The 25,189-nt window shown below is 35.8% G+C and overlaps 3 protein-coding genes and 2 long non-coding RNA genes across 5 annotated transcripts in view; 3 read left to right on the forward strand and 2 right to left on the reverse strand.

Annotated features, from left to right (window-relative positions):
* LOC148682349 (uncharacterized) overlaps positions 1 to 25,189 on the forward strand; it is a 771,506-nt gene that overhangs the window by 237,266 nt on the left and 509,051 nt on the right. The window lies entirely within an intron of this gene.
* Positions 1 to 25,189, reverse strand: part of LOC137490983 (uncharacterized) — a 471,679-nt gene that overhangs the window by 115,718 nt on the left and 330,772 nt on the right. The gene's annotated exons all lie outside the window — the stretch shown is intronic.
* On the forward strand, positions 216 to 5,208 carry LOC141381954 (uncharacterized). Its single transcript, XR_015484450.2, has 9 exons — positions 216 to 2,727; positions 2,801 to 2,960; positions 3,078 to 3,650; positions 3,750 to 3,867; positions 3,957 to 4,063; positions 4,231 to 4,296; positions 4,398 to 4,486; positions 4,849 to 4,952; positions 5,038 to 5,208. It is a non-coding gene; the product is annotated as an uncharacterized LOC141381954 (long non-coding RNA).
* LOC141381852 (uncharacterized) lies at positions 7,172 to 14,350 on the forward strand. The gene is made up of 6 exons (XM_087250600.2): positions 7,172 to 7,182; positions 8,648 to 8,822; positions 8,923 to 9,015; positions 9,189 to 9,346; positions 13,351 to 13,446; positions 13,803 to 14,350. The coding sequence occupies exons 1-6, from the start codon at positions 7,172 to 7,174 to the stop codon at positions 13,966 to 13,968; spliced, it is 699 nt and encodes a 232-aa protein (XP_087106726.2). The 3' UTR covers positions 13,969 to 14,350.
* On the reverse strand, positions 15,210 to 24,753 carry LOC141381832 (G2/M phase-specific E3 ubiquitin-protein ligase-like). Its single transcript, XM_087250505.2, has 5 exons — positions 23,082 to 24,753; positions 22,825 to 23,003; positions 19,638 to 19,810; positions 19,331 to 19,545; positions 15,210 to 17,455 (listed from the first exon to the last, which is right to left on the reverse strand). The coding sequence occupies exons 1-5, from the start codon at positions 23,152 to 23,154 to the stop codon at positions 17,208 to 17,210; spliced, it is 888 nt and encodes a 295-aa protein (XP_087106631.1). The 5' UTR covers positions 23,155 to 24,753; the 3' UTR covers positions 15,210 to 17,207.

The raw sequence follows: 25,189 nt of genomic DNA on the forward strand, positions 1-25,189 counted from the left end.
AAACAGTTCATAAATAAGTCAAAAACCATGCCAAAATGCAATATATTTATCTTAACATTGTCAAACATCTTAAATTAATAAAAAAATATATATATATACATCATAAATATATAAAAAAATCTATACAAAAATTTATAAGATAATAATAATAAGATTCTGAGTTACTTTTGGCCAGAATGTGCATAACATAACAACATTTTTATTTTTTCGCAAAACGCTATATATCCACCTTATGCTATATTCTAAAAAAAAAAAAGATTAAGTTATGTAAGTTAAGTTAAATAATCAACTTGTAGCTTGTTACAGAAAGAGTGGAGGGTGGCTCCATGTGTGTGATTGTAGCCTAAACTGCGGTCACACTAGAGTTTGTGTGCGAGAAATTCTGTTGTGCGGCGTAGCGAAAAGGGACAGGATTAAACTAGATGATTAGACATTTAAAAAGCGAGCGATAGCTTAATGTTTTAAATTTCTGTCTAGAGAGGTCATGTTTTGATCCTCGATCAGTCTCACTCAGTAAAATGATGCGATTTCGTAGGTCAAAGTTCACAAAGCTGACGCATTCGCATGCGTATGAATGGAAATCTAGTCACACTGGAAAGCCCAGTGTGACCGCAGCTTAAGGCTTCATATTACATCAAGAATACATAGAATAAATGCACATCAGGTGTACTTAGATGCTTATAATCCACTGATAACACTGAGAAGTAACTTCCCTGATGAGCACGGTATAGGATGATTTGCAAGTTACCACAGCACATCATGGATCCTAATTTCCTAGCTGAGCTTAGGGCCTACCTTCTTTTGGGTGAACACCCCCAAAAATGCTGATAAACACCAGCGATATTGCATAATTAGGAGAGTATCAAACTTCACTATGGCTAAAAATTGGCATAACTTAAAGATAAATATAACAACTGTCTGCAGTGAGTGCTGCAAGTAAAATGATTGCACAATATTTAGCTGAGATACAACTCTTACAATATAAAAGAGATTTCAAATATGACGTGTAATTACAAATAAAACATCTCAATGAAAATAATCTTTTCCTTATCTTTTTCTCCTAAAAAAAAGAATCTATAATTTGGATCTGTACAATGAATTTTTCCAACCTCTACAATATTTAGGTGTTGTGGCCCAGGGTCACATATATTTGAGAAACCATTTTATTCCTGTATTGGAGTAAGAGCTGGGTTTAGACATGTTTTTAAATATATATTTTCTGCACATGACGTTTTGTATTACATCAGAAAAAGGGCTCTGATAAAGAGACGAAATGTAAAGTTGTGTGTAGCATAGAGGAGGCTGACCAACTTTTCAAAGAATATCATGCAAGCAACATTGGTGCACATTGTGGGCAACTTAAGGCAAGAGATGCGATTTCTTAAAGATTTTATTGGCCTGGCATGTCAGAAGACATTGTGAAATGGGTAAGCTAATGCACTTTATGAATACTTCAGTTCACTGAATTTATGAAATCAAAAAATTGCATTACTTTTAACTTAATTCATATTATCATTGTTTGAGGTTTCACAGTGCACTGTTTGCCAAAAAAGCCGGAGATATCTAAAACACGAACCAGATTATATTCCAATCAAGGTACTACATCCATGTTTCTAACATTGTTTAATTGTCAGTGTTTTTGTGCTTTCTTTGTCTCCCTCTTGTGTCTGTTTATTTGTGTGCAGTTACACCTGTTACCAATTCCCTTGTTTCTCCATCCTCATTGCTCTTACCTGCTCTCCCTGATTATTTGTCTATTCAATCTCCCTTTCTCCCTCGTTCTGTGCTTGATAATTGGTTGATGTCAGTAAGCTTTCTAAGCTACTTGTCCTACCTCTATCCAAGTTTGTTGAGTCTTGTGAACTTCGTCTTGTCGTGCTCTGTCTCTACCCGTTTGTTGTTTGTTCCACTGTGCTTTGGCTCACCTCTACTCTGCCCACAGTCTGTGCTTGAGTAAAGCCAATCCATCCAATCTCCTGCCTGAGGTCTGTTCTATTATATTCAACGGTTTTGATGAGGAACCTTTGTGTTTGACCTGCCAGCATCGCCCAGGAGAAGGCCCTGTACTTTGACTGCCTGTGTTTTATCTGTTACAAATGAGTGACTCTCTCATAAACCCTAGAAAAGGAGTTTTTTTTTTTTGGTTGAAATAAACTTTGTTGAATTTCTCCCTTGCTCCTTCAGAACACTGATATAAATTAAACTTTTGACAACAATACAAATGTAAGATTTGTATTAAAGCGATATTTCACCCATAACTGAACATTCTGCCATCTTTTACACACCCTTCACATGCTTAAAACACATTTGCATTCCTTTATTCTGTTAAAGGAAGATATTTAGAAAAAACAAGGGACCGAAAACAAATGATGAGGTAATTGTCATATTTGGGTGAACTATCCATGTAACATTTTGCATGTATCTAACAAAATGTCTTATTACAGTCCAAATGTTAAAAGTCAATGCTAACCTTCTGTTTCTGTCTGGTTTGACAGACCAATGGTCCATTTGAGCTTGTTGGAGTGGATTTGGTAGGGAAGCTGGTGAAAACGGAGCAGCAAAATCAGTATATTTTAGTCATCATAGACTATTGCACAAAATGGGCACAGGCATATCCGCTCAAAACCAAATGTGCAGCAGAAGTAGCACAATCCATTAAAATTTATATATCAGTTTGAAGTCCCCAAACGGATCTTAACAAATCAAAGAAGGGAGTTTGTCAACAATGTAAGCATCTGTATCCTTTTTTACAAAAAATGCTTCACGTTTTCATTCTATGTATTTACCTTTTATGTTTTAGTGTTATTAGAGTACTTGCAAAGCTAGTGGAGGACAAACCCAGCAACTGGAACCAATATTTAGATACAGCCATGTTTGGTCTGCGGACCAAAAAACAGCTTACCTGTTACTTGTTTGGGAGAGAAGCAAGATGCCCTTCTTAAGTCCCAGAAAGCTATCAGGTGAAAAAATATTTATTTGTTTATAATTTTATAAAAAGTGCCAGGTATATATTTTCAAAACTGTATATAGTAAATGCAAATGAAGATAATATATTTCTCATTAACATGTTGCCAAAGGTTGATTCTTCATTCTAAGTAGAGTGCTGTGAGGAAGAGGTGGCTGTTGACATCAGATGCCATGAGAACATTTTGCATCTAGTGGAGAAAAACACAGAAAAAAACCACAAAAGAACTAGACGGCGACTTTCAAAAAGGCAAAGCCAATGCCTTGAGGTGGGGGACATAGTATGGAGGAGAAATGTTAGCAGTGAACAACGAAAGGGAGGAAAACTTGACCCTGAATATTTTGATCCCTTTATGGTGACCAAAATAGATAACAAATGTGCGGTCCATTTCAACTCTATAGGACAGTCCACGCAAAGGGTCAACATTGATCATTTGAAACTCCACCATGAGGAGAGGCCAAGAATACCTAAAAAATCAGGAAACATCAGTTTCCTCTCATCCACCTCAGCCCTCATTTTCAATTCAACCTCAAATCACTTCAGTCTGTCCACCTCAGGATGTCTGTTCTCCAGATGAGGACATTTGGCCTTCTCCTCCTCCATCTCCACCTCCTCCCCCTCCACCACCTTCACCTCTTTCTCCTCCAGCAGGACAATCCTCTGTCCAATCTGGTCACAAAAAAATGTAAATAACTTGGAAAATGTAACTTGGACCTTTTTTAGCTTAAAATGGCAAATACATCAAATAATCGATTTCCTTCATTACTATTCCTTTATCACACAGCGATTCAAGATGCATGGGGAGAAAAAAATCAACATGTTCTGCTTTCCCGCATTGATAATTATAAAACTCTTACTATGACATAGTTGGGACAGGTCCCAATAAAGAAGTTGAGAGTAAGGTAAAGAGAGATTTGTCTGCATGGCATGTAAGTACACGTTTCAGTAATGCTTTCCTGTTAATTAACATTTCTATATGTCTAACGTTTAGGTGATCAATGCATACATGGCCCTTGTTGTGAAAAAACACAATTTTGCACAAGAAAAAAAGCACTTCATTTTAATAGGATAGAGGAGGGAAAGGGCTTAAGATTCAAGGTAAGCATATAAGAACTGTTTTTGCTCATCTACTGAAGTTACCTCAAGCCAAACTCAAAGTTTATGTTGTGAATTTTATTTTATGTACTTACACTTGTGTCAGGCTTTGTGTGATCATTATTTTATGTCTAGTTTTGAAAGCTAATAAATTATGTTTGCCTTTTTAGTGTGATCCAACAAAATATGCTTTCATGTTGGGATCTGGCCATGAGCCTGGGCACTGGATATTGGGAGTAAGATCAAATATTTTGATCTATTTACTAAGCTTTGAAGAGAAATACTGTACCATATTTTTAGCAGCAGTGAAGGTAAACCCAAGTTTACAATTCTACAGGTAATCTTTCTTTCTGAGAAAAGAAGCCTTGTATTGGATCACCTCGGAAAGGATTCTGGCAAAATCAAACAGTGTTTTGAGTCAATTAGGTAACCAATGAATTCATAAATGTAGAAACAGTCTCAATAAAAAAAGAGATTTTTTGAGGGGATATGTATATGTGTCTATATATATATATATATATATATATATATATATATATATATATATATATATATATATATATATATATATATATATATATAAATATAAATCACACCACAGAAAATGTATGATATTAAAACTATTGCAAAACTAGAAAATGTTAATTCTATATTACATTTTTGAGATTACTAATTGTCAAACTGTCAAATAAGAATTTCCATGGTAACTACCCCGCCCCCTCCCCATTGACTAAGACTTAAATAACCCTCAATATAGTTGTATTTAATTGTAGCTTTTGGTTCAATAGATGACCTTAGTGAGCTGTGACACTATTGTGGGGAAAATAATATAGAAGTGGAAGACCAAGGAAAGAAAGGGGAAAAGCACTGAAAACCACCACCTTGTTCTTGGGTAAGGACCTTTCGAAATAAGATGGTCAATATCAGTCCTCTGCCTAACCCTGGGAGAAATAACATGTATTATTTCTTCATTACAGATTCAGTGTGACACGTGTGACCCTGACCCCACAAAGCCATACAACAGTGCAGCATGTTAATCCCATACCCTGTCTTTGTTAATAGTTCAAGTTTTGTTAACTTAAATGTTATCTTGAATTGAACCTTTTTTTTAAATATACACAAATAAATAAATAAAAACATTTTATTCCAAATTAAAGTATGGACTTTGTTTTAATTTGTGTGCCTACATTCTGTTTAACCAGTATTTCACACACTTTCACAACGTTTCACAATATTTTCTTTTAAATTAAAAAAACAATTAAGAAATTGTATAAACATATTTCAGGAAACATTTAAGATGATCAACCTTAATCTACGTAACTGCTTACCGGGAAAAAAGGCAAAAACATACTGATTTATTTATTTATTTTAAATCATAAAATTAAGGTAGAAACTCATATTATAGTAAAATGGTTCTTGGATGGGCTGGTAAATAGATATGAATTTAACATCTTTATATCAAAGGCAAGAAAAATATATTGAACGGAGAATGATGCGCGCTGATATAGTGTTCACGGGAGCCTAGTGCGTTCACGTGATGGTATGTACGCTGTTTGCGTATCCAATCCCGAATAAGGGAGCGTTTTCAAGCCAACTGTGAGAACAGCACCTACTAGGGTCACAGAAAACGATAGTCACAGAATTTGGTGTAACACCGGCACCCACAAGAACACTGTCTTTACATTTACTTTTTCTCCTTTTAATTTATACAACTCTTGTAATTTCAATAACTATATCTTGACTACAGTCTGAGTGTTTTGTTTCAATACTTAAAAGAGCAGAATTACAATCTAAGCTAACTAAACTTTCCTTTCATTATCACATCTTACACCCATTATGATGCTAAACTTATTGACAACATTTCCCCAACTTTACCCTAATTGATCTAGTTAAGCCTTAAAATGTCACTAAGCTGAATACTTGCATCTTAAAAAACATGATGATGTGAATTGAACAATGCACTACAAAGTGTTTCACGGACCAAAGAGCCCAACTAAACCAGTCCCTCACTCCATTACGGTGACACAAAAAACACCTAAATTTCTGTTGGATCTTAATCAGATTATGGAAGTCCAAGCAGTCAGTAATAAGTGTGTCTGCTGTTGTTTGTGGAGTTGTTTAATGATCCTCTGCTGAGACTGAAGCTGTTTTATTTTACTTGATTTTATTTAATGCTGTAACTGACGTCACTCTTTATGTTTCTATTTTCTTTCCTTCAGTGATTGTGATTATTAACAGCAGGTGTTCATCAGTGTCTGAATTCACTCATTAGTGTTCATTAACTCTGTCAGGTGAACTATATTGGTGAACTAGTTGATGGAATAGTGAACAAGGGCACAAAGTGTGATTTCAAACACAGACTTCAAAATGTCAAATCTGAACTCTGTTAGCTCACAGTTTTCTGCAGTTGGTTACTTTCTCGAAAACAAAAATGTTACCCAGAATGCACTGTTTTTAACAGAATATTACTGTTTTAGTGAAAAAACATTATTTTACCGTAGAATCTGACCGTTTTTAACAGCAATGTTTTACAGTGTCGCTCCAACAACTGTCACTCCAACTGTTCAGCTACCCTTCACCTCCCTGCATCAGTTTTCAGCAAGCCGTTCTTTGAGCAAGCCGTTTCAGCCATATAGTAAAGACTCCAAAAAAATGTAATCCAACCCAGTCATGGGAGCACACCTTTTTTTGCTGTGCTCTAGTAAACACAGCAGAAATTCCAAGTGTGGAAGAAAGCATGTGCCTCCAGGCAAGTGGACTTGGGGGGAAAAAAAAGTGAGTTTTTTTGATGTGCATTGCACACAACAGAAATTCATAGATATTGCTGCAGATGCCTCCCTCCTCTTAAACATTCTGGAGGCTTTAAAATAATGCGTTGCTTCAGGAGCAAGCAACTAATTGATATTATTATGCCACCAGATGGTTATTCAGTAAATTTTCTCAAGAACAGAAGCAGTTTGAACAAAGCTGTGGCGTACATTGTTCCTCTGCAATGTAACCTTCCTCTGAATGGTGATCATCTAAAGGTAGGTAATGTCAATAACTTTTTGTTGTGGATTATGTGTAAATTTTCCCTTAGTGTTGTTGTGAATTACATTTTAGGAAGACAGTATGGGGACAAGGTAAGCCTAGGCACCAAACATGCATGAACTGCAAACAAGTAGTTTCACTATATGTTATGGAAAGTCACAGAATACAATGTAACACAAGGTAAGACAGAGTCAATCCTGAAATCCTATGTATTATTGCCAGAGAACGGCTAAGATTTTATCCACAAACCTTTTTAAACTAGGAATACTGCTAAATCTAAAGTAACTTTTGGAAATATAACTAACAGTAGGAATAGTATAAAGTATATTGTAATGATCTACGATTCAATTCTAATTCCCTGAACATGTCAATATGGCCATTAGTGAGTAAGGGTCTGTCCTCACCGACTGCATTTTTCCACTCTACCACACGGGTTTACCGTTGTTTTCTATGTGAACACATGGTTGATGGACATGTTTGACTTTTAAGCTTGAGTCTTTAGAAAGGCCACGTATGTGAGCAACGTATTTTTTAGACTGTACAATCATAACTTATTTTCAGAGCAGTGGGCCAATCAGAAGTAATCATAGGTGGGACAATCGTTGCCAGTTTCTGTTTGCACACACTGTGTGGTGGTTTCCAGTCAGGTATGTAGGCATGCGTGCAGAGGGTGAACTGTGAACCATAACATGCATCACAAACACACATGAACGGCAATAATTTTTCAAAGTCTGTTTTCTTTTTTTCAGTCAATGTCACCTCGTCAAGTCTTCAAACGACACTAATGTAAATGCTAGTAAAACTTGTGTTTAATAAAATAAAAAAATAAAAAATAAACATGCGTTTGAAGGCTTCGGCTGTTCTCCGGCACTTGCCGACTGTTTGCAAATTCAAGACCATGGTGTTTCCGAGCGACCAATCCGTTTCTGATTAATTATAGCCTATGCGTAGCCGAGTTCAAGTTGCTTTATTGGCATGACTTTCAGTACAGTATTGCCAAAGCACTTTAAATATGAAATATATTAAAAACATTGAAAAAAAAAATAATGATAATAATACAGATAAGGTATAATGACAAAAAACAATACATTTGATAAATATAACAACAACAACAATAATAATAATAATAAAAAGTTTAAATAATTTAAAAAAGATACATGAAATTACATTAACCATTTCTTATGGTGTGTAGGGTGTATACATATTTTGCAGCTAGTCTAGATGTCAATTCGTCCTCTCTCTCTCAAGTTCAAGTTGTTTTATTGGCATGACATTCAGTACAGTATTGAAAAAGCACATCAAATATTCTGTTTATTAAGGAGGTTCCAGTTGTCCCAGAAATTGTTGGAGTCAACAGATTCTTCAATTGTTTTGAGCTGTTTTTGGGTGTACTCTACTTTCTGCTTGTGTTTTTAAATTTTATTAAGCTCCTCATAGTACCGAAGACGTAAATCTGTATTCTCTGGTTGCCTGTGTTTTTGATTTGCTAGTTGTCTTAATTTTATCCTTATTGTTTTAACCATGACTGAAGTTTTTTTTCCTTCTTCTTCTTTTCAGCAGCAGCAAAAGCTCCTACCCCTCCACAATAGAGACGGATATGGCTGAGGTTGCCCGTCGCCTCAGCCAGCGGTGCGAGCTGCATCCCAGGACCCAGATGGAATTTTGCAGCTTCTGCGTGGCCACACTAGTGTGGCTACACCGTCTGGGTCATGTAAGCGTTAGGGAGCTTAAGGTAGAGCCAACACCTTTTAGTCGCGTTCAAAACACTGACTTGTTTGCTTGTTAAGCCCTGTAACAGGCCTCATATCTGTTCTTACGCTCTACACGCACAGGTGCGGGAGTGGCTGGGCAGGCGGCCAGAGGGGGACGCTGTCATTCTGACGCTTCCCAGCAAAGCCGTGAGCCTGAGCCGAAAAGAGGAAGAGGCAAGTTGATCCTAACCAAAGATAATTACCATAAAAAAAATGAATGACTAAAACTGTCTGGTGAGAAATGCCAATGTAGAACATTTTAATCCATGATTAAACTGATGAGCGCATATGTTGTAAAGTGTAACATGTCTCGTGTGTAACCTATGCACCTCTCTCTTTTGCCACAGTGGCTGGAGTGCTATTTCAGACACGTCCGGCCACTCTGCCTTAAGGCTCAGGCTTCGGGAACGGATGACAGAGGATGCTTCTTCCTGGGAGCGTCAGGACTCCCCCTTACTAACCCCACCGCAGACATCCAGCGCCTGAAAGCAAAGCAAGTGTTCTTGTAAGCTGTTAATGTTTTTAGCCTGTTATTTTGTGTGTAAATTTCCACCCATGCACTTTTCAGGAATTACAAATACATACATACATACTAGAGCTGCACGATTCTGGCTGAAATGAGAATCTGAATTTTTTTTGCTTAAAATAAAGATCACGGTTTTCTCACGATTCTATAGATGTAACATAAAGGTCTGGTAAAAACAAACATATGGCACAGCATAGATAATAATATTATGTGTAGATCTAAATAGTTCTATTCTACTTATAATATTTCTGATGTTGAATTATTATGTTTAAGATATATGTTTGCAATCTGTCATTGACAACATTATTAGACAGTTTTATTCACTGGTAAAATCAGACATTTGTCATTATTAGATTATATTCAACAGTATATTGGCTAGAGTAGTTATACTGACACTGTAAACATTTATTTTCATGCACAACTGTGTGTTCGCTATGAAAGAAAAACATTCAAATGCTTGTCATAATCATAACTCTATAATGCGATATGATCATTTAAATGAAGTGGACACTTTCGGATTAATTTTGACTGCTGTTCATACTTCGCACGCTGCTCCCAAACGATCACTCTGTGCCACAAACTGAATATTATTTACAACTTTGTTACCTGTTACTCACAACAAATGCAGGTTCTGTTAACTAAGGTACACAGCAAATTCATTGGTGTTAAATTTCAAGTGTTGTGGTAATTCAGAGTAAAGTGTTAAAATTCTAGAGTTAGATAAAGGTAAAATAACCCTCTCGGCGTTAGAAGCTGATTTGACTCTTTGTCATACAGAGTAACATGTATCTACCTTTGAAGAAAACCCTTGTATTATTTGAGAAACTAATCAGAGTGTCTAAATTCTTGCCACACCCTCATTCACCTGGCCCTTAAATTGGTCAATTAGTCTAGTCCACTAGACAGAGTGAATGACCACAAATAAGTGAATTCAGACACCTGCTGTTGAACACCTGCTGTTAACAAGCACAATCACTGAAGGAAGAAGAAATTGAAGGAAGAAATAAAACTACAGACACAGCCTCACACCAAACCAACTGAATTAAAACAGAGGATTAAACAACTCCATTAAATAATAGTATAAGCAGCTTCACTGATTACAGTTTGACTTCATTTCGGTAAGAATATTTGACAATGAACAGAGGTTTATATTTTTTTATTAAAAATATTTCATTTGACCTCACCATCATAGAGATCAGAGGCTGCTCATTTGAGCTCTTGAAGCTTTACTCTTATATCCTATTGTTTCTCTGACTGTTATAGCTGTGTTTCTTAAACACATCAGTTATAACAAGCAAGGTCAAGAGAAACTATACTGTTTATGCTTAATTGTTATAGATATCATTTCAGGTGTTTAAGTTGATTCATAAAATTATGCAAATATAATTGCATTAAATCTACATGGGACAATACTGCTGGCAGTTTGCTACTCTTCATAGAAGATTCAACAAGTAATTAGGATGCAATTAATAATTAAAGATTCATGCACTAAACATTCAAGCTCCAGCTTGCTCTTTATGACACACAGACATCAAGAATCAGGATATGAACCTCAACTGTGGTTGCTAAAAAAAAAAAAAAGCCGCATAGTTCATGCCGCAATGCATGCTGGGTGCCAGCATAGTACAAAGCTCCCAGCATGCATTGCAGCATAAATAAATTATGCAGCTTTATGTTCTTACAATCTCTTTCTTTTCCTGTATTTTGTGTTGTTTTTGGGAGGTGATATTTCAGTAGAGTGTTTTTTTAAATTGATTTTTATTTTTTTGTTTGTCACCATCATTGAGATTCAAAGACTAATTGTTGATGTCTGGGTGTTTTTAATTCCTGCCATAGATCAAACATTCTCCTTGTAGACAGTGGTTTTAAACCTGTTATAAAGCCATTAATTATTGGAGCTTCAGTTGTTTCATTTATGTATATTATTTATTTCTTGAACATAACTAACATGATACTGAATTTAAAAAAAAACAAGCAGGAAAGGATGGCTATGATATCATAAATAACCTCTTCAGACTGACACATTAATTTTCTTTTGGCTTTCAATGCTATATGTATCAAAAGTGTGATTAACACTTACTGTAGCAGCCAAAATAAAAGACATTTATAGCAAGAAGTTGAAGAGCTTGACTAAAGCAGACTCTGTCCTCCATCATGGTGACTTCAAATGAACAACAGAAATTTCATTAAGAGCTTTTCTTCACATGACAGAAATCAAGTCAAAGGTCAGTAATAGGTGAAGCTCCATGATAAGTTGTTTAATGTGATGAGTTTTTTTTAAAGATGTTGAAAAATAAAAAAATTTATTGTGTAATTTGTTTTATTTTTATTGATTATTATTTTATTTAGAATTTTTTTTCTCAGTTGATTTCATCTTTGGTTTTGGCTTGTGTTTTTCTTTCCTTCAGTGATTCTGCTTGTTAACAGTTGTTCGTCAACAATTCTCAAACCTTTTCAAATCCTTTAATTAGACACTTAATTGTCTCATTAACTTCATCACTGTCTGAGTGTTCAGCCCTCTGTAGGGAGGACACTAGTTAGGATTTTGCTCTGGATTTAGGGCTTAAGTGTGTTCGAATGAAAAATACAGACTATGGGATGTATTTTTAACAGAAATATTCTGGAAACTGAATTTACGAATGTAAAATGTTGAAAACGGCAGATTACTGGCAACCACTGCTGCCAGTATTTTGACATACGTTTAACAGATATTTTACACAATAAGAGTTTGCTAATTAACACTCTGGGTGTTAGAAATTTTAACACTTTCAAAAGTTTAATTTTAACACTTATAGTGGTTCCCATATAAACAGTGAGGGAGTGTTAATTTTAACACTAAGGTAGTTAAATCTACCAAATCTAAAATTTGCAATGTGAGTTTGATTTAAAAAATACAGACTGTTGAATGTGTTTTTAACAGAAATATTCTGTAAACTGAATCTATGAATGTTAAAAACAGCAGATTACTGGCAACCACAGCTGCTGGTATTTTTCCGTAAAATCTAAAAATGAAAAAAAAAAAAAGAAAAACAGCAAAACGGTTTTTGTGTCACCATTGTGGAGGATAATAGCATCTCTGTTCAAGTCCAAGATGAACTGAGAGTATTAGATGTTATGCTGTGCGTCTTTTGTTTAAAGGTAACTGTGTAGTTACTAATGCAGTCAAAATCTGTTTGCCAATTGCAATCACACATGAAAACATTATTGCATCTAAAGACTTTACATTTTTTTGCATTAAGCTATGATTTTGTAAACTGAACATTGTATTAGTTCATGAAATATGGTTAATTTTTTGTTAATTTATACAGTTATATAAAACTTCCATGTTTTTCACAGAAAGATTCTGGCAACCACAGCTGCTGGTATTTTTTCGGAAATGCAACAGATATTTTACACAATAAGAGTTTGTTAATTAACACTCTCTTGGTGTTGACAATGTTAACACTTTCAAAAGTGTTATTTTTAACACTTATAGTGGTTCCCATATAAACTCTGAGGGAGTGTTAATTTTAACTCTAAAGTAGTTAAATCTACTATCTAAAATTTGCAGTGTAGACACGCGCACGCCCTCTCTGTGATAACAGCTCACGTTCAGCAGCTCACATCATGTGTGATTTCCCGGCCGCGAAAACATCATTATATGAAGACAAAAATTAAATTTTTTAGGTAAATTATATCTTATAAATACTGTATGTAACTAATTCAACATCATTTGGAGGTGTCCATGTCACTGAGTAATGTATGTGAAACAATGAAAAGACTCGTGCAGCCGCCTTTTCTTCTCTCTGAACTTGAAAATATGATTGACAGAATCGTAGAAATGCTGGATTAGGATCGTCTAGGGGGTCGAATCGAGATCCCGATCTTTTAACGATTCATTGTGCAGCTCTAATACATACATACATACATACAAAAAAGAAAATGACGTCATATTCTGTCTGGCCCCAGCCATCACTGATATCTTGGTCTATACATTTCAACAGGTACATCAAGAGGCAGCCCGTACCGCCCCCTACCACCGCCGCTCGACCTTCTCCAGCTGCACTGGCTCAGCCGCCTGCTCCAGCTGGCGAGGAGAGGTAAAGTACAAGGGGGGGTTGGAGAAAGCAATAGCAATAGTTGCGTTATTGGCATGACAAATGTATTGATAAAACAGTTTTAAAGTTTACTTAAAAAGTTACACACACACACACACATATATATATATATATATATATATATATATATACACACACACACACACACACACATATATATATATATATATATATATCAAACAGTAAATAGTAGTAAAAATAAATAAAATATCTATAATATATTTAACAATCTGTACATTTAACAATCAACATTTTAGGATAAAACAGTAAAAAAAAACAATAATAGTCAAAAAAGTTGAATATTTATCGTTTTCTCTCTCTATCTCTCTTTATTCCAGGCCGTCCACCTCTGACCTGCAACCCCCTCCGTTACCTCCGCCTCGTTATTGGGGGGCTTTTCAGGACAAGTTTCCAATCAACTTGAATGGGAAGCCCCCTAGTATGGCGGAGGCAGCCACCACCACCACTGGAGGAGGGAGCAGTACAAACTCCGAACGTCATTAAGATGACGCTGCAACGTGCACTCTATGGCGAGTGGATAGTGCCACGGATAACCGAACGAAGGAGACAGTCATGTACTTTTACGTCTGAGAAGGTTACGTCGCCTCAACAAACGTGTGATAAGCACGTCGCCTCATACACACATCTTACACTGACGTCGCCTCAACAAACGTGTGATAAGCACGCCGCCTCAAAGACGTCTGACACTAACGTCGCCTCAATTACGTCTCACAGTAACGTCGCCTCAACAAACGTGTGACAAGCACGTCGCCTCAAACACGTCTGACACTGACGTCGCCTCAACAAACGTGTAATAAGCATTTCCCGACATACGTGTCATGTGACGTCAAATAATAAAGTAACCTTAGGTTGTTGTTTTACTACCAATTTATATTTATTATTTCATATAATTCACCATCACTATAAACGTGGTTTTAAGTTTAGCTCGAACAAGTTATCATTATATTATTCTGAGATGTATAATTCCTTTATGTTATGTTTATGTTGATTTCTTAAGTCATTCTGACCGTGAAATGTGCGAAAATACTTGGCCCTTAAAAGAAGTTCAATAGGGGGCATTAGCCTTTCATATATAGGCCAACTGTATAATGTATTGTGTAAAAGCTGTTATATGGCACGTTTCGTCCACAGTCTAACTAAAAAAATAAACCCAAAACCATAAAATGCTCAAATTTGTTGCTGAGAAATGCTTTGATTATTTTTTGTAAATCAATTCACATTTCCACATGAATGATGATTCATGAAGATTCACGTTGGACACTATTATAAGGACTTATTTATCAGTAAAGCATATAATGCATCACATGAGTTAATTGTATAAAAAGTAATGTTTTGTCTTCTATAAGGCTAAACTAAATCAAAATATAAAATAACAGTCAAAATATAACACATCCTGTGCTGAAAACGCACATTGATTAGTTAACAAGTATAATACAGTATTATTTATCATTTATGCATTATAATATTATGAACTAGGGCTGCAGCTCAGAAACAGTTATATTTACTATGATTTAAGATTTTTCATTCATTTAAAGTTTTTATGTTTAGTGCTTATAGTGATACAACCATGTGTGTGTGTATATATAGCCTGTGTGTGTATCTTGTCCACAAAGTCCGTTTTTTAGGCATCACATCAGGTCCTCGTAGGGTTGGCACTCCGCGATCTCTACAGGCCTTCGGATGGGTATCTCATGGAGGAATAGCTGTTATTTTTTTTTGGTTTGAACAGGAGATATGTCAATGTGACATGTCATCTGAATCGTTTTATGCTACTTTTGTCTATTTTTAGTCAAATTTCATATGATTTTAGACAACTGAATCTACTCTGGATTTAACGAATACACATTTTCTAAGAAATTGTTGTACTATCTATGCATTTTCTGTGGTCGTATAGCTATGCTTTGTAAAAACTTTCATTTGGCCACATAAATCTGTCTGTGACTAGTGTCTACATCTTCCTGGCGACAGCCCGGGGAAGAAGACTCCGGTAAATAGTCTTTTTTTAACGTGATGTCCTAAAGTAGGATGTGCTGTAAAATTACTGTTGTACACGAGGTTTTAATTTGATCTGTGATTCCGGTGTATTTGAATCCCTGTAGAGTCTGTCAGAACTGTAACCATATTAGTTAAATTCACCCAGACACTCATTCAAATGTTTACTGTACAAGTTGGGATTCTGAAGCAATACAAAAATATGTCACATATTCTTGGCTAATTCTGCCACATTTTACAGTAATGTTTATTAATGTACACTCACCCTGTAAACAAATAAACCAGACATAAGAGGTAAAATAACTCGAAAAAATCAAAATGTATTCCTATAAAGCATTTAGATTACTTGCATTAAGTATATTGTATATGAAACCAAGCTTAATCATGAACCATCAACAATACTTTTTCACAACGGAATTGAACATCGGAAGTGCACTAAAGCACCATGAGTAAAGACGGGGCCACCATTATGCACCAGTGCCATCACACATGTCACAGACCAAGTACAATGTTAAGATGTCTAATCAAAGCAAGATTCTTAGTGCACATTTTATATAATCATTTCACTACACATGATTTGAAAAGAATAAAAAGATATGAGTTTACTGTAGTGTAGGTGTCACTGTAATAAAGTTTGAATATTTCATCAAAATGTATTTTTTTCATGGAATTAGTTTTATTTTTTTTTATGTTTTAGACGACAGTCTTGGCATTAGCTAAAAGTATTTATTTAATTTGTGTATTAATGACTTATTGGCTGAATATAAAAACTTACCTGTGTCTGAAACAAAAATGTCATCCAAGTAATTCGTCCTGAACCAATGGATAATGTTGTAATGCGGAAGCCAAAAGCAGCATAACAAAGTTTTAAGTCTATGCTATATCAGGCATACCCAAGTGAGATTGTATAAACATACAATTTCTTACAGATGTGTTTTTTTTTTGCATCTAGTGGATATTGGAAATTGGACAAAATTGGATTATATTCGTTAGTCATAAAAATCCTTTAGCGGTTACCACCTTTAAAAGTAGCACTCATGCTTTGGTGTTGGCAGCTTTATTAACAACAGTATTATCTGATGCTTCACAGAAAGCCATAACTGTGTATGTATGCTACATACATGGATACTACAATCAAAAAACAACATTATAACATCTAAACCACATTATTTTAACAGGTCATAATGATGTTACACTAGCACAAAATATTTGTGGTTCATTTAACATGATTTATGTGTTCAAAACATGCACAAAAACATTTAAATCAAATAGAGATATTTAAATCCTATTTAATCCACATCATCTTTTCATGTTAAATTAACAAATATTTTAAGCAGGTTTAACATCTAGAGCTGTTAAAATAATGGAACCACTGTCCATTACTGAATCATGTTCAACCAAAGTGCTATTTTTTTAGTATGATAAAAGGAACACGAAATAACATCCATAAACTTGTGCAACAACTAGTACACTTAACGAATAACCAAGTTTAACAAAAGCAACATGATAAAAAAAAACTTGAAACATGAAATATACATGAATGATGAGCACACGTTTCCTCTTAGTCACACACACACACACACACACACACACACACACACACACACACACACACACACACACACACACAAAAATTACTCTCACATACAAACACACACTCTCACACACACACACACTCTCTCACATACACTTTCCTTCTCTCTCTTTTCCACACACACAAACACACACAATTAGGCCATGCCAAATGTTTTGGCACAAGACATCCCAAATGCCATACCTTCCGAAAAGTCTTTGTACACCGTGCACATTGGCAATTTCAGGCTCACTGAGCAAGTGTTCGCTGTGGGAAGGTTTCGCCCAGACACTGGTTCACTGAACGTAATAGTTGGATTTTCGGGAAACCCTGCAAGTGGATTTTTCGATGCTCCACTGGCAAAGATTAAGATGTCCTCAAGCTTAAGGTTGTCAATATTTCCTTCTGCAATAAAAATAAAATAAAATAGAAATGCAACAATGTAAATTATTATTTCATTTAATGTCCTTTTAGAAAAACCTGATGACTAATGTTCTAATAACAATTTCTAATAACATATTAACTGCGCTATGCTATTTGTCGAGAACTGAAGGGCTCTAATTACAAATTGCCCATTTTTGGCATGAACGATCAATTTCCAACTTTGTCAATTAAAATAAACTCCTATAGAAATGAGAAGAGCAGCAGATATAGTAGTCCGAATAAAAGGCCATTATATTCAAACAAATTAGGTTCAAGTAACATTACCAAATTTACATAAAAAAGGAAACCAAAATCTGCTGCTCTGTCAAATTTGCATTATCTGCAAAACTGAAAATGCATCACAGAAATGGATTTGCTCTTGAAGACAGGCTAAATAAGTACAAATCTCACTTTTCAGACAACACAAATTAGTTTGAGACAAAAAAACACAGTATACAATTTCACACTCTTTCTATCAAATTATTTCTAAATTAACCCATGAGCGCATTGGTAAACACTTGCATGCTGCATCTTTGTAATGCACACCAGCATATCAACCGTCATCAAAGTCCTTACTGAATTTAACATTTCACTTTCATTTTTTACAATTTGTCAGACTTTTGGTAATGTTTTAATGTATGCTGTACAGGCTGCAGTTTTTTTTCTGTCTGTCTTTCCAGGCCTTTCGGACACATCTATTTGTCTGAAAGTAAGTACTTTATGATCTGTTTGAACTCAGATATTAGATTACATTAGATTAGATTAGATATTATAAACTAATTTTAGTCTATAAGAGTACTAAAGTTTGGATTCATTTCGCTAAATCTATGAAATGGATGCGTCATGAAAGTGACATTCAAAATGTGTACTGTTGGCATGCCTCCATGTAGATCAGGAGTGCTTAACTCTGTTCTTGGAAATCTATCTTCCAGAAGAGTTCAGTTTAAACATAACTAAACCAATTAATTAGGACCTGACCAGTACCTGATAATTACACACTGGTGTGTTTGTTATGGTTGCAAGTGAATTTTGTAGCAAGGTACATCTCTAGGAACAGGGTTGAGCTCCCTTGATGTAGACGGTTAGAACAGAAACAAAGCACAAAGCGTCACTATCTGAAGGCCACGTCCACCAGGGAAAAACTATTTTAAATAGCTCCATTAACATTGCATTGTGGGAAGCTGCCTCTGTCATTTTTGACAAATAACAACAAAAAGAACAAGGTCTAAAAAACTGTTATGTGACCATTTTGACAGTACACAAGTTAAAGATCTAACAAGGGTATTTATAAGCTGTTGACCACTCAAAATAACTATTTAAAGACAAGAGCAGGGAGCAGCATCTACTAATAAAGAAGTACCATTACACCTGCTAGAATACAATGTAATTGGCGACAGAATTTTTTCAGAATTTCAGCAGTGGATATATAGACAAACTAAACTGTTGGTCTGTCAACCCCTGTTTCTTTACGTTACCTGCACTTTTTGCTGGACAAATGATGGAAGTTAAATGGCTTCTTCAGCTGTTGCTTTATGTCTATCTCTTAGATCCATATTTGTCAGCCATAAACAGCTGGCTTTTACAGTTCTGATGCTTTGAAAATCTTAGTTCTGGGTCTTTTGGGTTTTACCCTATACACCATGTCACACAGCAGCTTTTGGCCATTTTTCTGTTATTAGTAGTAATAAAATGGCAGAGATGCTGCTTCCCGCAAGAGAAAGTCAGTGGAGCGGTTTGGATTGCACCCACCCTAAACCAGTGTGGGCATGGCCTAAATGTGCATTGTCTTTATACACAGACCCTTTGTTTGTCACTTTTAAAACACTCAATTACATAAATTGTGAACATTTAACTTACCCTCTACTTCCAAAAGCCAATCTCTCCAGAATGCAAGAGTTCTGTTCTCAGACCTTCTTCTATTGTATCCAGCAGGTGATAAAATTGGTGTGAATAGGTTCACAAGGTCTGTTGATGTTAGAAGTGCCGTGGATGCAGTAAAGACTCCGTGAAACATTTTTGGATTGGCCACAATCTCATCAAGTAGCCCCAATGTCATTAGACCTTCCTTTAGCCTACAGTGCAAGGCAACGCAAAAATCAATGATTAAAAATTTCTACATTTCTCTGGTTTTAAACATTACATTAAATAAAATATTCAAACTTACTGTGAAAGAGCCAGTGAAAGTCTGTCATGAAGATAAAACTGCAGTGCAATCTGTGTGACCGTATCCCGCTCTTCTAAATTGTTGATGTAATTGAAGGCCCCCATTACACCTAGGGTGTCAGCACAGGCAGAAATTGCTGCCCTTGCTTCCTCCACAGATCCTGCTTTGTCAATCTATAAAAGAAACTGTTTTAATTCACTTACTCTTTGTACAAAATATCAAACTAAAAGAGAAAAACAAAGTTTTAAGTAAAGCCTCATTTACCTGGTCACGGTGGACAATACACAAAATTTATTATTTTTAAAGAAATATTTTTCATGAAAATTAAAAAAAACATCTTATATCACAGTCCAAATGAAAATAATATTGTTAAATAGTGTATAGTTACGAGTGTTTTGTTGTTTTCTATCTGAATAAATTGAGCATGTTAAATGCATGTACATCTGTGTTTTGCCTGGTTTCATTAAACAAGGAGCTAACATGAATAGTGATAAACATTTTAAAGGGATGTTTCAAAGTAATGATGGATGATGTCCATACAAATGGCTTAGCAGATTTGAAGTGCCAGCAACTTTTTTACATGTTCTGCAGAACAGTTGACCATCTTCGATGATGTTTCCCTCAGCACTTTTATAAAAGCCAAAATAAGAATATGCCTCCGATTTCATTCTTTTATCAAAATCTCTCTAGCATTACCTTCTTTTGCCATCTCTCCTTTCCATTGTTTAAACAATGATGTGCATGCGTCATCAAGGAGTTTTAAAACTCAGAGTTTTACAATTTTTTTTTTATAAATCCTACACATTTAAAATAAATTACTTATGAAACAATATTAATAACCATCAGACAATTTACAGCAGTTTACCATAAAACCAGTAAACCGTGACAGTGTAATTCATCTTAATCTAATACAAAGTCTGGCAGAATAAAGCTTTTTGAGCATACACTCCTGATAAGTGAGCAGGTATTATCTGATTACAGTCCTGGAGAGACTCACAGCAACGTGATCATGAGAGGGAGAATGATTTGCGTTTGATATATTTTTACTACACAATTTATTGCATTATTGTGCAACTACAAATAGGCAGACAGTCAGACTGCATCTTTTGCTGTTTAAATGAAGCCTCGTCATCTCTAAAGTTAACATTTTCTCTTTCAAATTTATAACCAACCTAAACAAATGTAGTTCGCCAAAATGTTTGACACACACATAGCCTGTACTGTGCCACCAACACATTGATTAAGTGTCACAAAGTGAAAATAAAGTGGTGTTTTGAAATGACAGAAAAACTCAAATCTTTTTTAAATGCAACACAATACAAACTAACTAAATTAAACCTAAATGGCTCGCAATTAGAATGAACAGCAGCGGCCCGTTTCAGAAAGGAGGTTAAGTGAAAACTCTGTATTTTGACCCTGAAATGAGAGAAACTCTGGGTTTTCCGTTTAAAAATGGCAGGTTTGTTTAACTGGAGAAAGCATGGTAAGTCAAGCCTGTTTCTGAAAGAGAGTTAACTTTAACTCTGAGTCAGTTACCATGTTAACTTACTCTGTGAACCTAACCTGGTCAGGAGCAGGTTTTATTCTCTAAACTCTGTCTTTCTGTCAGTCTCCTCCCCTTTTTTAAAGACAAAGTGGTATTTCTTGCCTTAGCCTTACGTTTTCATCCACATATCTTAATGCTCATTTTGGAGATGTGCATAAAGATGATTGATGGAACCGTCATGATGCACATAACTTTTGAAAATACGCATAATAAAGCATATTGGCATAAATGAGCAGGATAAACTGTATATTCAATAAGAAAATATGCACATTAACTGCGATGGAAACACTTTTACTAAACAAATTCCATGTGCATTAAAAAAAGGTTTGTTATATAGATGATGATGAAAATGTGTGAATAGACAAACCAGCAAGCTGAGCGCATTGTAAAACATCTTAAATGTTGTTTTGGTCATTCTTAAACATCTTAACTGTTTCAGTTTTATTTTATTAATGACTTCCAGAGCATCTGGAGCAGGTCAAGAATGTATGTTCACTGCATTTCCTGGCTTCAAACGCCCCCACGTGTCCATTGTGTGTCAGCATTATGTTCTGAGGTGCAAGTACATTTATTAAATAAAGAAAAGATTGACGCAGCCTCTTCTACCGCAGTAAATTCTGTTTTTAGTTGATATTTGGTGTCAGTTAATCAGGAAGTGGAGATTTTGTTCTCTTTTTGTTCTCTTTGACACGCTTAACTATGAGTTGGTCTACTCAAAGTTGATTGACCCAACTTTGCTAAAACAAGTTTTTAATCTCTCGGTAAATCAACTCAGAGTTTAAGTTAATCTCAGAATTTGTTGAACCTCCTTACTGAAACAGGCCCCAGATCAGCCAGCAGAGTATCAGTCATGCATCTTTATTGGTCATTTTTGTAAATTGCATGACTTACATACCTATTAAGTTTTATGCCAGTAATCTGGTTTTGCGCGTGTGTGTGTTTGCACACGTATTGAAGAGAACACACACACACACACTGTATTTCTGACGGCAGAAACGTGAACTAGGAAGACGTTTTTCTCTCGCGGTTGAACCACACCTGACAGATTATAACAGCTTTAAAACACACCTTTTAAAGTTGTTTGTCACAAAAACACTCGGTAATCCACTCAAAACGCTATTAAAATCCATTTTTGGAGTGCAATTTACAGGATGTGAACACTGTAAATGGAAGTTCTAAACATTCTACCGGAAGAAGCTGGTCGCTATGGCACCCTCCATGCAGCAGTCAAAAAAAAAGGTCTATAGTATGGTTACATTAAAGAGAACATAATTTGCATGAGTTGAGCTAATACATTGAAAAAACAAGTCGCACTACATCTGTATAATTGTTTTAGTTGCTGTGATGCAAGTGCAGCCATTACTCATGCCCCCTCATATCATTCAGATCCTTACATGCTGTAGCTGCTGATGTAAACAATCATACTTGTCATCATATGATGAAATCGGCCATTATTGAGTACTGATTGAGTCATGAAATGGTATTATTGATCCATATCGATCTCCGCCTGTTAGATCAAAGCATCTCTTGAAAATATTGATAATAAATTAGTAACTTGTTATTAAACAGTTGTAATGTAATTTTTTTTCTTCTGATGACCAAACTGCTACAACATATTACTAATACAGTATAGGTACTTACTTTCTCTAACTGACTACGAATGTCATGGTCTGCAACTTCGTCCAATGATAACTTGGGTGGTAAAAGGGCACTTATTTGGCAGTACAGCCTCTCTGAAAAAAAATGGATTGGCAACCCTCCTTGAACCACAGCCATAGAAATCATTTTTCCAACAGTCCTATACAGTCCTTCCTGCAGAGCTAAAAAAATATGTTAGAATTTATTCAATTAAAAAAAGTGTTGTATATTAATACAAAGTAACTGTAAAATTAACTTACCATGTCCATGTAGAGCTAATGAGCGGGATTCCTCTGGGCCTTCAAATATTTTGCATCGTTGAACATCATTCATCAAAAGGCGCAGGAACTCACGTCTGGGACCTCCCTCATCTACAGATCCTTCACCTTTACCTTGAATGTCAACAAATGCAACATCAATCCGGGCCTCTGCATTAAACCTCTGCCTCTGAAATGCCCGTACTGCACAATCTAAAACATCCTCCCTGTAAACATTTATAATATTTGCTCTTGATGTCTCTTTTTCAATGTGTTGCTGAAGTTGTCCAATTATATCTGCAATATCAGTTTCTTGAGATCGGACAGGGCTTCGCTCGTAAAGTGGTGATGAGTCAGGTCTGCTGTCTTGAGATCGCACAGGGCTTCGCTGGTAAAGTGGTGATAGGTCGGGTCTGCCATCTTGAGATTGGACAGGGCTTCGCTCGTAAAGTGGTGATGGGTCAGGTCTGCTGTCTTGAGATCTGATAGGGCTTCCCTCATACTGTGGTGATGGGTCAGGTCTGCTATTTTAAGATCGGACAGGGCTTCGCTCGTACAGTGGTGATGGGTCAGGTCTGCCATCTTGGGATTGGTCAGGGCTTTGCTCGTAAAGTGGTGATAGTTCGAGTCTGCCTTCTTGAGATCGGACAGGGCTTCGCTCGTCAAGTAGTGATGGGTCAGGTATGCCGTCTTGATATTGGACAGGGCTTCGCTCGTCCAGTAGTGATGGGTCAGGTATGCCGTCTTGAGATCAGACAGGGCTTCGCTCGTCCAGTAGTGATGGGTCAGGTATGCCGTCTTGAGATCGGACAGGGCTTTGCTCGTAGTGGTGATAGGTGGGGTCTGCCATCTTGAGGTCGGTCAGGGCTTCGCTCATAAAGTGGTGATGAGTTAGGTCTGCCGTCTTGAGATCGGACAGGGCTCTGCTCAGAACATGGTGAAAGCTCAGGAGTTTCCTGAAGTTCAGAAGATGAATTTTGTTCTTCCATATTAAGTGAGTGTTCTGATTCAGCAGTGTCAGTGTTGTTGTCCTGCAACAAAAGAGTCTCAGAATTAATGCATTAAGTATTATTTACCCCAAAAAAAGCAATAAGATTCATATGGAATATGCCACTCTTTTTTTGGTACTTTTGGTATTTTTTACACTGCTGAACCACGAGACACAAGAGGCCAAAGAACCAACATTATTTTTATTTAATGTGGTACATGCTGGAGAGCAAACATTCCTGTGTGTGTCTGGCATCATGGTTTCTGGCTCATCAAATACCTCTAATTACAATATGTGTTTTGTAGCTTTGACCTTTTAAGCCTATCAGACAATATCAGTTTCAGTTCACAACATATAAGTTATTTTAGTATGTTATACTTAGGCATGGGCTGGTATAAGATTCTGATGGTATAATAACCTTGAATAAAAATATCACGGTTCATGATATTGTGATTACTGCTTTAAAAATATTCTTTTTAAATGTCTGGGTAAAAAACAAAACCTTTTTTCCCTTTGTACACAATATATTTAAATTTGAGAAACATTTATGATATTTTGGAGCAGTAGACATGTCAGGCTGAATTGTTTAAATTAATCACTGACATGTGCTTTCTTCCTTTTTTTTTTAAATCTAAATTTTTTACAATTTCAAACGGCATCTTTGCATATATTTCTGCTAGAGACCGTTGTCCTAAAAAATGAAAAAATAATAAATAAAAATTCGTATACACACTTTAGGAGCGATATTAAAGAAAATTTTGACGATTTTAAAATCTTGACTTTTCCCAAACCGCGGTATACCTTGAAAACGATTATTATCCCATGCCTAGTTATACCATTTCAAGATGACTTACATCTGACCAAACAGATTAAAAACATGTTAAGAAGCTTCTAAAGGCCAGAAACCAACTGCTATGTGTAACTGCAGAAGCTTGTAGTTAACTCACAAACATTACCTCATTCTCAAATGTCCCATTTGAGTCTGGATCCTCATCTTCACTTTCCTATTGTTATACACATTACAGCATTAGAAAAGTTAATGTGAAATGTAGCAGTTTTCTGAGTGCATTACACATTTTCTTGCCACAGTGGTGTGTGTGTGTATTCATATACAAAATTTTGT

Source organism: Danio rerio, chromosome 4 (assembly GCF_052040795.2).
Source record: "Danio rerio strain M-AB ecotype USA chromosome 4, GRCz13ab, whole genome shotgun sequence".
Taxonomy (NCBI): Eukaryota; Metazoa; Chordata; class Actinopteri; order Cypriniformes; family Danionidae; genus Danio; species Danio rerio.